General features: G+C 39.1%; 1 protein-coding gene across 2 annotated transcripts; it reads left to right on the top strand.

The window, feature by feature from the left end:
* Positions 1-11,474: 11,474 nt before the first annotated feature.
* On the top strand, positions 11,475-14,898 carry LOC131230686 (uncharacterized). Of its 2 annotated transcripts, XM_058226602.1 has the most exons (3): positions 11,475-11,491; positions 11,525-12,305; positions 13,003-13,478. In XM_058226602.1, the coding sequence occupies exons 2-3, from the start codon at positions 11,564-11,566 to the stop codon at positions 13,035-13,037; spliced, it is 777 nt and encodes a 258-aa protein (XP_058082585.1). In that variant the 5' UTR covers positions 11,475-11,491; positions 11,525-11,563; the 3' UTR covers positions 13,038-13,478. The 2 variants fall into 2 exon arrangements, with proteins under 2 accessions (XP_058082585.1, XP_058082584.1); XM_058226601.1 differs by lacking the exons at positions 11,475-11,491; positions 13,003-13,478 and adding an exon at positions 14,315-14,898.
* Positions 14,899-15,428: the final 530 nt, after the last annotated feature.

The raw sequence follows: 15,428 nt of genomic DNA, 5'->3' as shown, positions 1-15,428 counted from the left end.
TAGCAGTGACGACAATGATCCCATCGTTGAAACCTTCTTAGGCCCCACCGTGATGTTTATTTTCCATCGTGTTCATAACGTTACACGGAAAACATAAATAACAGCTTGATCTAAAACTTCTGTGCTCCCAACAAGTTTTCAACGGTAGTTTTTCAATTCCACTGTTTCATGCAGTGTGGTCCTCTTGAATTTCAATCTACTTGCTTTTCGGATCCATGCACTAATATGATCATTAAAAATGGATGAACGGTGTGGATAAAACATAAACATCAAGGTGGGCTCCACAAAGCCCCGGACAGGACTGTCGTCTATAGCTAGTAGGGTAGTTCTTCCCAATCCCCGCCCAATTATTGGTGCCTGCGTATCAATCTGCCTACTCTGCCAGAGTGTCGAATAAACCAGAAGATATTATTAAAGTGGGACCCATGTCATCAATACGTGCGATATGCGGGTGAGATCTCGAAAAGCTTGGTGGCGGAAGCGGATTGGCTGGTGTACCACACACCAGCTATATAGCTCCTGTAGGCACGTGTCGTGCAAAGACGAGCACTGACGCTCCTCGAGCTCCGAGTTATACGAACGGTTCAAAGGAGATCAAAGTTTTATGGGCCCCATAGTGATGTATTTATTACATCTACACCGTTCATCTATTTTTAGAGATCACTTTAGAGCATTATCCAAAAAAAAAGAATCATATCCAAAGATCATATGGACCACACCATAAATAGCATCAGAGATAATGATTTTCACCGTTAAAAAATTTGTAGGACCCACCATAACGTTTATTTTTCATCCAATATATTCATAAGGTCACGAAGACCTGAATGAAGAGGAAAAATAAATTTCATATTGATCCAAAACTTGCGAAAAGGGTTTAAACGGTAGACGTTCACTCCCTCACTGCTTTTTGTAGTGTGGCCCACTTGATAATTATATCTTTCTTATTTTTCGTCTCGTGTCTTAAGAAGATCTCGCCAAATGGATGGACGGTTTAGATATAACACATACCTCGCGATCAGACTCACAGAACTTGCTGACGTCAATACACCAGTTATATAGCTGGTGTGAGGTACACCAGCCAATCCGCTTCCCTCGGTGGCCTGCCTCTGATACCACCACGTATGTTTTTAGCATCGGTGTGTGTGGCCCACCTGTCCTTGTGTTATTGCTTTCCTCTCGCTTTGATTCCCATCGGAGTGGGCAACCATTTCCCCACCGATGACGTGAGCTTCAGATTGGGTGGTGTCAAAAGTCGCCGGGCCGGTTAGCGGATTGTTACCTATCGGCTCACGTTAGCAAAACTCGTAAAATAATAGTGTCAGTCGTCCACAAATTTTCAATGATATACTCAACCAATTATGATGATACACGGGTACTTAGAATTGCACACGTAGCACCAGATTAGATGCACCATGAATTAAAAACTGCATTTATTTGATCATCTTACCGTGGATTGGTGGATTTTAAATGAAAAGATCCAACGGTCTTATTTGAGCAAACGTGTGTCTATAAATCATAGAGTAGGATTATTCAGGCAATCTAATTTTGGTGTTGTGGTTTATCTACAGTGGGTTCAACAATTTAAGATGGTTTAATCTATTTAATGTATGTCACTCGCACAATTGTTGAGTGCATGTGTATCAAGCATTTGCTTCCAGAGTATCAAATAACTCCCCCCCGGATGGAAGAGACCTACCACCACTGTTATAACTTACAAGAATCCCATGCGCCAAAAGCTCTGTAGGCCCTACTGTGATGTCTGTGTAACATTTATGTGGTCCAATTGCACTAAAGCATGTTAGAATGTGATTCTAAAAGTGAGGCAGGCAAAATTCAAGCGAGCCGCACAACAAGATACAGTGGGATTTGAAGACCCACTTTGAAACTTTAAACGGCCCACAAAAGTTTGTAATCAGGATGATAACTGTATTTTCTCTTCAAGCGGTTGAAATCTCCAAATAACCCAATTGGATGGCATATAAAATATCATAGTGGCTCTAAAAATGTTTCAATAGTAAGGTCAAATTTCTCCAAGAATCAAGTTTTTTCCGATTAATGCTTGTACGATTTGAAATAGGTATTTTTCAAGGGAGGAGATTGTACAAATATTTTTGTCTAAGTTTTTCTTTTAAAATTAGTGAAAATGGAGACGGGTGGTGTCCACGTGGTGTGTATATAACATCCAAGCCATCCAACATATGCAACCCACTATCATGATTGCACAAATTACAAAAGAGGCTGATTAAATAATTAGATGGGCTACACTTGAATTCGAATATTTTGAGTGGTGTATATTAATTTTTTATACGATTGTCCACTTTATGATCGGATCTGCTATAATTTTTTTTCACCTTATAATGATGTTAACTTGCATTTGTTGGATGGATTGGATGTCAAATGCATGCCATGTGGACCCCAAAACTCTAGAATCTCCACTTTATAAAGAAAAATCAAACAAGGGCAATAGTGTAATTTCACCACTGAAATAGACCTCTTCAGCAATGCAAGTTCTTGGAAGCTCTATTTGTACAATCCGAATTTCGTGAGGCACCTCGTGTAAAAATCTTCATAAAATTTACATTTTCCCACTCTTTTCTAAAAACAGGCTACCCATCAATTTAAGTTAGGTCACCCGAGAGAGCTAAAGGGTAGGGGTGCGGTTGAACCCCACCTAGATATTTATGTGAAATGATGACTGTCATGTGTGCTCATGTTAGATAATGTATCTAAAAATAAGTCTCATATGCGGTGGAGCATAGTAATAAAAACAATATCTAATGCAATCTTCACCCTCTAAACTATATCATTTGGTGTGAATGACTTTAAATGTAGATGAATTTTATTTTATTTTATTTTTTGGTCCTAAAAATTATATTTTGTGACATATAATAGTTGGAGTAGATTTTATATATTCACTATGCGGCCCGAATGACATTCGAGGATAGATATCTCTCCCACCTAATTTCTTTGGCTTGACCTACTCAAACCATAAGTCAGCCTAATTTTGCTTTTTGGCCTAAGGTTTAACATGGGATTACTCATCTAGTGGTAGTGGATCGATTTCACATTAGCACTCCTTGGAAAACAAGGATGGCATCCTTCTTACAACCTAGATTTGGCTTTGGGTCCGTATTCATGGCTCAGAGGTAGACTCATAGGAGTTTCAACATAGTGGGTCATGGGCTCAAGTGCCCATCCCTTTCATCTTAAATTGTATTACCTAACTTTGATTTTTGAAGATATATGCTTACCAGGATGCATATGTATATTCCCATGTTTGGCTCCAGACGATACATCAAGCTGACATGTGATTCAAGTGGCTCACGCCAAAAGATATAATTGAAAGAGAAACATCCACCCTTGAATTTCATAGGCCCATTGTGATGATAATGTAATATCTACTATAACCATCAAATGTAATACCAGAATTTAAGTTTGGGCTAAAAAATTAGACTGATGCCTGAGCTAGGTGGGTCATACCAAAGAAAATGGAAAATATTTTGCAGGGTAAATAAGCCGTTTACACTGTTTCTAGATGCATGATCCACTTGAGTCACTGATGGAGCTGATTTTTCATCCTTGAACTTAACATCAGATGACACATATGGTGTCGGGTATATTTCACACAAACATCACGGTGGGGCCCACCCTAGTTGCCCTCTCTTTTCAGACGGCGGACCCCAACTTTGAAGGTACTGCAAGATATTTCGTTAAATTAACCGGATTGCTTTATGCAAACCATTTTAAACGATACCGAAAAGTAAGTTCTCTATTAATATCTAGTTTTGTTAAGCTTACCGAAATAACCATCAACCAAGCGGCTAAAGTTTCCGTACTGCCCTTAAATTATCAAATAATTACGGACATTTCCCTAAAAGTGGCATGTAATCTCTATAAATAGCAAGTACACTATCGTAACCATACGGTCAATAAAGATCGCGACAGGTCAAGTGAGTGGGTGATTTCAAACTAAGTACGTCTCGACTCGGCCACTACGGAGGGATGAGGTGACGTGTCTGGGAAAGGTTCGTGACTTTCGTCTTTTCTTTTCTTTGAAAACCGTGCCTGGCAGCTCCTCTTTTCGCCACGTAATCAATACCCGATGTACAGATTACAGTGGTGACTCACCCATCATCCACGTGGCTTATATTTCGACCAATCTAGGCCGTTAAAAGATCGGATAGCTCCCTATGGATCGAACGGTCCGGAAATTTCAGTTAATGGAGTTCGGATCATCCTCTGCTTACCTCAAGCAGAGATTTCATGCCTGTTGCAATGTGATTGCACCATATTATTGTTAAGTACTGTTGCATTAAATACTATATTTAATATCCTGATTGATGACGTGGCTCAATCACAATGTAACCAGCAGAAAATATCTTTTCGTGACAAGCTAAGAGTCCGTACTCTCATATTGGAAGGGCGTTTGTGGCCCGACGCACTGGATGGAACTGAATGTTATTAAGTGGATTTAATCTCTATTTCTATCCAATAGTTGTTTGGATGGCTGGATGTTACTTCGGCCCACAAGGCTTTGTAAACTGCACTGGCCTCTCAAGAGATTCGTGGAATTCTTTCTTCGGACTTCGCCCATCCCTCGATACAGTGTGGGATATGGGATGAGACCACAAGCGGTCTCACAAGTGGTCCACTGTGTTGTATAACTTCGATCCACACCGTCCGTGCGTAAGATTCATTTAATATAGAGAATTGGGCCACAACAAAAGTAAATCTAAGGCTGCAGTGGACCACATCGTAGGAAGCAGCGCAGTGTTAAGGATGCCCACTTTTAAAAAACGCTTGCATTTCTAAATATTCCCACGAGTTTACAGTTGGAGGATGGAATTCCGTCACCCATCCAAACAGAAAATCTAAGATCATTCCAGGCTCTTCCAATCCACTAAAATTCTTGCACAATCACTGACAGTCCTGTCGTTACCTTAAATCTAATTTTATCCCTTCTAATTCACTCTAATGCAACATTCCAAACTGGACTTAACTGTCCATTCAGTGACCATCAAATAAGAATATAAGCTAAAGATGGCCAGTGGCCAAAGTGCATGCAGTGGTCAGAGGAGATGGTTGAGATCTAATCTGATTCTTGCCTCATATTCCATCCCAGGTAGACTATATTGAGTTGCGCACCACCCTTCACACCAGTGCTTTACTCTACTGTGAAGACTTTGCGGGGCCCATTATGATGTGTGTTAATCCATCTTATTCATTCATTTTTTCATTTCGTTTTACCCATATGACCTCAAAATTAAAGCCGTAACATAGATTAATAGTAAGGATAATGGCATCCACCATCGCAGCCTTTCTAAGACCCACCTTAGGGCGTGTTCGGACGGGTCATCCCATGGGATTAGATTGTATTAGGGTGGATGGCAGCTAATGATGGCTGCGTCAATAGATTGCTGGCAATCCCATGGGATTACTATATGCAGGAAATCTATCACCGAGTATGTTTGGCCCGCATGGCTAATCCCGGGATTACACCCGGCCAATCCCTTCCAATCCGTCCACCCAAACATGTCTCAGGCAAAATAGATGCGCTTAGGAGGGATTGGGTGGATTTTAAAGTAATGATAGTGATATTAGTGGATTGTTGGTAATCCAATGGGATTGCTCCAATTTAGGCATAAGTTCAACAAGCTTGTTTGGCATGCCCAGCCAATCCCAAGATTGCTCCTTCCAATCCCTTCCAATGCTATATAATCCCATTTAATCTGCCCAGCCAAATAGGCCTTTAATGCTTCTTTGCCCTCTATAAATTGTTCTCAAGGCCACCAGCTGAATGACGGGAAAACATAAATGCTAGCTTGATCCGTAACTTTTATAACTATAACAAGTTTTGGACAGCTGGCATTCAATTCCCACCGTTTCATACCATACTTCAATTTTAGTCTCGTGCCCTGTGATGAACTGAAAAAATTGGATAAACAGCAAAGATAAAAAAAAACATATGCATCATAATGGGCTCTCCTAAGTCTTCACACCATAACTAAGAGTACTGCTGAGTGCCTCACAATAATATCCGCTTCATCTGTTGGGTTCCTATACATGCACGCCACGTGGCTGGTGGGTGAATCAACCCCCTTCTTTTTTTTTTTTGTTAGCTTATTAGTACACCCAATGCTAGTTCACACTTCATTGTTAGCCACCCCCACTGGGGAATTGATACCAAGACCTAATTGTCAAAACAAGATATCTTTCACCCAATCTACCACTTGAGTAATGGATAAGGTGTACCACTCAGGTTACATGCACAGTTAATGGTGTATGAATATCACGAGTCAAGTAAGGCCAAGTCCCAGGATGTCAAAAGTTCTTGTGCAATGCAGTCAGTACAAAGCAATTGGACGTTTGGATACGTGAGATCGATGACATGACCTTGGATACCTATGGCAATAATATTTTAAATTGTCATCGGTGTGTTAAAGAAATAAAATAACAATAATAATAATAATATTAATATTAATAATAATAATATTATTATTATTCATTATAATAATAAGTGGTATGTTTGGAAACCAAGTGAAATTTTTTATTTTTTTTAAAATTAGCTTCTAAACTATGCTAATTAATGACTACCATTTAAAATTTATGATTTTTTTTTTCTTCAATCCAAATAATCTTGAAAGTGTCAACAGGACAATTTTATATTTTCAAGACATGAGTGCAAAATATTTGTAACCATTGCATTTTCCAATTACATTTAGTTGAAATCTTGAAGCTAAATAGATACGTCAATGTATGAATTTAATAATTTAACATTAAAGTAATGAAAAATTATTATCATTATGATTTCACCACTGATAAAGTTAACACGCCAATCCTCTTTGTTGGCTGAAACATGGAATTGAAAGGTGATGGTAGATGAAATGGAAATGTATGAAATTGAATATAGCCCCAATCTATCTATTTAGTATATCTGATTTTCATTAAAATGTTAAAAGATTGATTGTCAAAAGGGAATAGCTATCTTTGATTACGGTGACACTTTTTTCATGCTGATAAAATAAAAATCATGTTTAAAAAAGAAACAGAAAATGGAAGTGGACCAAACAAGAAAAAGCGGCTTTCAAGAGGATTCCTCTAAATCCAGATTGCCCCTAGTTCGAGGATGAGGCAAGCAGTTTAGCTCACAAGTCAGAATTCAGATTTTACCAAACAATGCCTTGATTCTTCAAACCTCGTAAGGCACCAAAATGGGCTTTCTGCGGTGAAATGATGGGACACCGTGTATATAGCAATGTTAGGGTGGGACGATTTGATTTTTGCGGTGAAATGATGGGACGTGGATTGATTAATGCACTTGCTCCGTATAAGACAAGAGAGGATTTAATTAGATGGCAGGTTGTATTTAGAAATGGGACTCATAAAATGCATGTTTGAAATTTGTTTGGCCGAGCACAACTCGTATCAAACATCATCCATTATCCATTCAAATCTTTCACCTCATCAATACAGGCAGTGGCCGTATTTCATCTTCATTGTAGCACCAACACCATGTCCGTGTGACATCTAATCTGTCCAAACAATACACCTGTTCGGATAAGATGAGACAGGACCTACTTAGATGACAGACTCTGTTTAAAAATGGGACCATAAAATGCATGTTTGAAATTTATTCGGTCCAGCACATCTCGTCTGTCACCGTCATTTATTGTCCATTCAAATCTTTCATCTTGTCAATATAGGCAGTGGCAGTATTCCATCTGCATTATAGGGCCCACATCATGTATCTGTCTTAGCAATACACTTGTCCATAAAAGACGAGACAGGATTTAATTAGATGACAGACTGTATTTAGAAATGGGACCCATATACTGCATGTTTGAAATTTGTTTGGTCTAGCACATTTTGCCTCTAACCGCCATCTATTATCCATTCAAATCTTTCACCTTATCAATACACACGGTAGTCGTATTCCATCTACATTGTAGGGCTCACCTCATGTGTGACATCCAATCTGTCCAAACAATTAATACACCTACCATTATATGAACTGAAGTTAAGCCAATCTAATCACAAGATGACACACCATGAAAAAGAAAATCTAAACCACCTAAAACCTTGAAAGTCATGCTGGGGCGGTGGGCTGATTTTTTTTTATATTTGTCTAATCATGATGATGATGGGGTACAGATGTTGGATTGGTTGGATGTTATATATTGTCAATCCACATAGGTCAACAATGCTAGAATCCACTATTAAGCATATCATACAATACCATAGGAAATAGTAGTGAGTTTTGGATCAAGTTGATATTTGTTTTAATCTTTCGCTCAGGTTTATGTGACTTAATCAACTGATTGGATATCAAATAAACATTAGAGAGACCCTAAATCCCTGGGACGTTTTTAATGGTAGAACATTCAATCACCATTGTTTCCCATAATGTACGGTCCATCTAAGATTTAGATATTCTTCAGTTTTGTGTCATACCCTAAAATGATCCGGTAAAATAGATGAACACCATGGGTATAGATTACATACATCAAGGTGGGCCACACCTAATCCGCTCCCCCCTAAAAAGGTACTGGGACTAAAGTAACCCAAGATTCCTTTCGTATCTCCCAAAGTTCCGTACGTTTTACAAAGCACCCATCTATAACCCTACGATCAGTTGGCCCATTTGTTAATTTTATATTTTCTGAATTTATTCAAAAGATAATGATTTAATAAACTACCTAATATCTACGCACATATGCCAACTTGTCACACGTATGAGAAATCTAAGTGGTTTAATGTCACCATGCCCTTCTCCCATAATCAAGGTGGGCCCACTCATCAGATTAGCTCTACATCTACTGGCAAAAGATAGACCGTTGTTATTTGACTTCTATCATCCATTTTACTCTTGCTAGTGTGGCCCACCTAATGAGTGGATTGGCCTGATTTATGCTATCCGGCTAGACTCCTGTGTTAGTTTTACACATTTTAAAAGTGGTGCTGTGACCATCCACCAATATGAGTGGCATTTGGATTATGGAAGGCACAGCTATCCAGACCATCCCTACTTCTGGGTCCCATTTTAGATGTATCATATCTCTAAAATAATAATGCTCGAGAAATCTTAACCATTAAATTAATGGCAATCAAATGGACGGTTAAAGGTAAAATAGTGAGTGGTCCAAAATTCGAAAGACAAAAAAGAAGGTAATTAATAATATCTTCTCAGTTGAATCAACGATTTAGATGGTCTAGATGGTCTAAATTGCGGTACAGCTAAGCTAAAGCATGTGTTCGTTTGATGAGTCATCACCATTCTTTTGGAAAACTATTGAGTGAGCATGCCTAACTCTCCCTTGAGGGGAACGACTTTACGTGGATGAGATCCACCCCGTCCAGTAGATATAATAATCCTTGTTTGGCCTTGATCTAAAAAAATCAGGCTGATTCAACACTCAGTCATGGGCCGCCCTTAGAAAATTGTACAAAACCTATAAATTCACACGTTATGGCCCACCTAAGTTTTGAAACTGCAGCCTGATTTTCACGGGATGCTTTCATTCCGATTAAGAAAGTTAGATGAATGGTTTGGATGAAATATAGACATAAGGATGGGCCCTCCATAAAACTAATGATGGCCTGTCCATTTCAAAGGCATACTTGAATTTTAGATCATCATGAATTTCGGTTCTGTGGCCAACAAGCGTCAGAATACCTGACCAATGGCTTGGATCTATTGGAAGTTTTGCCCATCACGTGATGGTGGGTACACTACCCACTCATGTCGGTTAGTTTTTCTAGGCTAGCTGAATTTTAGCTGCAGGGTGGATGGTACGTGACTTAGGATGGCTATATAAAGTAGAGGTGCACGTCAAACTGGTAGAGCCATGAAATCGGATCAGAACCGACCAAATGGCCTGGTTTGGTCCAATTTTGGAGTGCATCGATTTCAATTTTAGTTTCAAAAATTAAAAAACTGTTTAGTTTAATTAGGTTCTGGTTTTGGGGTATGTAGAAATGAACTGAACCGTCCGATCCGTGGAACCCAGCTGTGGAACCGAAATTGTAACTGTGAGTTTATAATATGTTTTAGTTGTATATTTGACTCATAATTTATGGTTTACAATGTACCCTTTCATTGTTTTTCATAAATGTATTTTTTCACATTATATACAATATCTAAACTATTCATCAAATGGATCACAACACCAATGAACATAAGCTAAATTATAAAATAGAACATTCAATAAGGCTAGATTATAAAAAGCCCATAACCATGGAATCGATTTGAAACCGAACTAGTTTTTACTGTCCGATTCTAGTTCGGTTCTAGAGTGCTAACGGTCCGGTTCTGGTTTCAAAAATCCTAGAAGTGTAAGTAACGATTCGATTCCGGTTTCACGCGAATCCAATTTCACCCTAAAACCGGACCGAACCAAACCGTGTGCACCCCTAATATAACAGGAAAAAATAATGCTCACCTTATAAACTACTTCTTTTTGTGCCCACTTAAGTTAAGGATGAATTTTTTTATGTGCTTAGGCTAAAATTTTAGATTTGCATTTACCAATTACAGTAGATTTCATATAATCATCAAATTCAAGGGTGCACGTCTTTCTTGGGTCTTTACAGTTTGTATGGCCCACGGAATCATAGACTGGTTTGATTTTTGAGCCTTGTAACTAAAATGACGTGACACACCTAGTGATAGAGGTGGCTTTCACATAAACGTTTTGTCAAGTTTACTTGATTTCCATCTCCATACTAACAGAGTTAGTCAATACCTTTTGATTGTACTGAGTAAATTCGGTTGAACCCACCATGATTATAGTAGTTTAATCCAGCTGTCCATCTATTTTTTATAACTTATTCTAGGGATTCAGCTCCAAATTAAATCATATCTAAGGCTCAAGCCGACCGTACCATAGGAAACAGTGGGAATAATGATTTCCACCATTAACACCTTCCTTGGGCCCACAATGATGTTTATTTGTCATCCAACTTGTTCATAAGATCCCCCAAGATTTTTTCAACAGTGGACATTCAAATCACACTATTTCCTGTGGTGTGGTCCAATCGAGCTTTGGATATGCTTTATTGTTTTTACTCAGGCCCTAAAATTATCTGATAAAAGGATGAACGAAGTTGATAGAATACATAAATCAGGATGGACTCCCACAGTATTACTCGGCACGCAATCCGCTTCCCTAGTCTATTATTTTTTTTACCATCGATTATCATTGTTTCCATGCTTTTGTTAGTTTGGGGTTTTAATGGGATGGAAGTTCACATAGGGGCTTTTCAGTCTCAATACTTTTTCCTCGAGGAGTGTTTGGTCATTAACAAAAAAAAAAAGGAAAAAAAAAGTAGAGAAGGGGCACTTTAGGAATTTGAATCTGCAGAAAGAGATATACATACGCGTCTCTTTATAAACAAAAGGAAGATGCTAGACGAATGCTTCAGATCCTCTTTCGTCTTACAGCCGTATATTTCAAACCTTCCATCCTCTTTAAATTCCATTACACCTCTCTCTCTTTCAAACCATCCTCTTTAAATTTCATTACACCTCTCTCTCTCTCTCTCTCTCTCTCTCTCTCTCTCAAACATGGCTTCTGATGATAACATGACCATCCATTCATCCATGCAAGAAGACGACGACGATGTCGATTACGACGAAGACGATCATCAACACCATTGCCACAGCATGTCCCGTCTGTCCATGTGCAGTAGCAATATCAAACACTCTACCTACGGCTACGATGACAACAGCAACGACGATGACGACGACGATGATGATGCAGTGATGCACATGTCACGCTTATCAGTTGACGACGGGTCCGATATTGAAGCTGACGGTGAATTATCCGATGAGAAAGAGGCGGACGGGTCTGAGGACTCCGAAAAGGAGAGAGGCTGGTCTTCGCTCCCTGTAACGCCCCAAGGGAGTATCCGATGGCGGAGCGGACTCTTGGGGGTGAAGAAATATGCCAGCGAGGGTGAAGGAAGGCAAGGCCCATGTCGGCGGCGAGTGTGGGCTAGTGTAAGGAAGGGGGAGAGGAGGGCGGTAAGAGAGAAGTTTCTTGAGAGGGCGTGGGAGATGAGGAAATATAGAGCGATGGATGAAGAGATAGAGAGTGGGGACAGCGAATGTATGGTGATAGCGAAAGCAAAAGGAGGTGGAAGGTGTTTGAGTATGGACATGGAGGAAGTGAAGGCTTGTAGAGATCTTGGATTCCAACTGCAGAATGATTGGACGTTGGAGATTCCTTGTAGGATCTCAGGTTCTACTATTGATACTGATAGCGGTGGCAATTCTCCCATTACTAATTGGATAATCTCCAGCCCTGGTGAGTTGTGATCTCTCTCTCTCTCTCTCTCTCTCTCTCTCTCTCTCTCTGAGTATTTTTGGAATTTAAATTTGATTTATTTAACGGCGTTATGACTGTGGGTCTAGCTATTGGATTTGGATTCTTTTCAAATGACTCAAATCGTTTATGTGATGAGGTTCCCTTTGGATGGAAAACAGTGAGAAAGAACTCTCAGATTGAATATTTCAGTGCTTTGATTTTAAATGACTTTATGTTGGCTGTCTATATTCAAAGCTAAAGACTCAAATAATCAAAGTGGTGAAATTATATGATTTAAGAGATTCAACTTATTTTTTATCCACCGTATAAGGTTGGAACCATCATATAAACGGCTTGGATTATTCAAATATGATCCAGATTCAAAGGCTAAAGATCTGAGGTATCATATTACAGTGTTTATCACTGTAGTAATTACAAATTACAGTACTTGGGTAATTTGACCTACTCCTATATTTTGATCCATGATTTTTATGTTTGGATGGACCTAATATGTCAAATCACTATGGTAAAATGTACAGACGTGTCTGTTTGGACAGAAGATTTCTACCCACGATTCTCTTACATTATATTACAGTGATATATGATGAATCAAAACCCACTTACAAGTAATTAAGCTTAATTAAAGTAACTTTATTTAAGAGTAAATTACAGTGTTTTTATGGTATTACGTATGGAGAAGGTACAAGTCCAACTAGTTGGACCACAAGGTGATCCATCCATCCATCAGCTAATTTCTATCCAGTTAAGTGGATGTGACATCCATGAGGTCGAGCTGTGTGGGCCCCACCGTGATGTGTGTTGAACATCAACACCGTGCATTTGATGGGTCGACTTTAGGTTATGGGATATCCAAAAAATCAGCCGTATATGGAACTCAGGTGGGCCATATCATCTAAAACCATGTGAAGACATGCCTAAAACATATCAAAGCAGTTGATGAGGATCATCCAAGTGGGACACACACAATGGATGGTATGGATTTGTGAACCACATCTCGGTGGGCACAATAAATGATTGTGAATGTTTTAATGGGAGGGTAACCCCTCTGAACTGTTGTATGTGGTGTGGCCCACCCAAGTCATGGATTGGATTGATTTTTAAGCCTGTAGCCCAACATGGAATGATGCATCTGACTAATGGAGCAGATGTTCAACAAACATCACTGTGAGGCCCAACATGGAAGAGAGAGAGAGAGAGAGAGAGAGAGAGAGAGAGAGTATCCGTTTCAATAATGATGAAGGGTATTTCTGTCATTCATCTCTCTTGTGTAATTTGATCATAAACACGTTTCTTAATACTTTTGTTACCAAACTACCCAAAGGGTGTTTGGTTGCTGGTTTTTATATTCAAAGTAATTTCTCCTTTTTCCTTTTTACAAAAATTATACTTGATTCAAAAAAAAAAATTTGTTTTATTTTATTTTTATTTTTTTAAGAATTACATTCCCAGCTTTTCCTTGAAAAACTTGCCCATGCTTTTACCATCCGGGGAATAGAGACAGAGGATTTAAATGGAAATTTAGACTTTTCTAGATTTTCTCAAAAAACCCAGTGTATGAAACAAACAAAACTTAATCATTTTTCAAAAAAACATTAGGCCAACTCTAATATTCCCCAGGAAACATAAAAACCAAGAAATGAATTCATCAACAACCAAACTAGTCATCAGATGCTATAAGGTGGACCGGCAAACAAGTTTTTGGAGTTGTATCATAAACACGAGGCATCAAAGACTCACACCAAAGGCTCACTTAAACTAAGCTTTGGAGTTTATTAATATGAATCACATTTTACTACATTCATATTCATGAGTGATCAGCATCAGAAATCTTGATAGGCAACACTCCCATGCCAACACCATCCCAACCACACTTTGAAATCTAAATGAATAATCGCCGCCACATGTAGGCCATTGTGCATATATACCAGAACATGTATAAGCAATGTGGTGTATTTAGCTACTAACAGAGCATTAATCTAATGATTCAGGTGATGACCCAAGAGACGTGAAGGCTAGGCTCAAGGTATGGGCACAAGCGGTGGCACTCGCTTCAGCCAATCGCCTCAATAGCTGATTAGTTTTGTATTGCAAATGTTTCGGGTTTCGAATTTTCGTGGGGGACTGAATCCTCTTCAACCCTGTTTAAAACATCTAAGTCTTAGGGCCCACAATGTTGTATATGTAAAAATCCATGCTGCATCGGTTTCTATCCTCAATGTTGGGCCTTAATGCCACAAATCATCTAGATCCCCAGCTCATGAGGGCCACACCACATTGAATGATGTAGATGGGATGCTAACCATAGGTTTATCTATGAGGTCACCATGTTGTATACCTTTCTACCCATTATCAAGTGTAAGAAGCCAAGATAAAGAGAAGATACAAAGTCAACCTGATAAAAAAAAACTCAGTGAGGCTGCAGTGTGTGAACTTAGCAGTTTTGGGAGCAATTTTACATTGTTCCCAGTGGTGTGGCCCATATGAGATTTTTATGGGCTCATCTTGTATATGTGTACAGTACAAATAATGGTGGTTTTCACCTTATGAATGGACTGGACTTTTGCATAGACAACATGATGGACGCCAAAGAGTGAAAACAGGTGTTCTAGACAATTCAAGTTCTTTTCTAGGTCTCAAAAACATGAATTTTAGATTGGATCAAGAATTCTACCTTGCTATTTCCTACCTGTAAATACCATATGCTAGATGAAAAATATGAAAGAGGAGATTTCACTTCTACCACAACTTCCAAATATGAAGGGTGAAAGTAGGCGGGGACGGATTTGGCCTGGCCTGTGTTCAGCCAGGTTCAGGCTGGATTCGAGATATGGCTAAAGGCCCATTTACTAGGCTCGGGCATCTCCTTAAAATTTCAGGCCTCATAGCTACTCAGGGCCGTGCCTGGGACTTCACAAGTATAATGGGTCCCACCACCTAACATGAAACTGATCAAGAAAGTACATGTGGGCTCCATTTTCGTGCACGCATTTGTGAGAATTGTGCTGTGCTCTCCTATGTCAGTGTATCTGAGTCAATAGGTAAAGTTCGCAAGTTCTAATTTTGTGTGACATGATGCACACCACTCCAAAGAAATCATGCACA

This window comes from Magnolia sinica, chromosome 17, assembly GCF_029962835.1.
Source record: "Magnolia sinica isolate HGM2019 chromosome 17, MsV1, whole genome shotgun sequence".
Classification (NCBI taxonomy): Eukaryota; Viridiplantae; Streptophyta; class Magnoliopsida; order Magnoliales; family Magnoliaceae; genus Magnolia; species Magnolia sinica.
The sequence above is the reverse complement of the archived record's forward strand: the minus strand, read 5'-3'. Positions and strand labels throughout refer to the sequence as shown.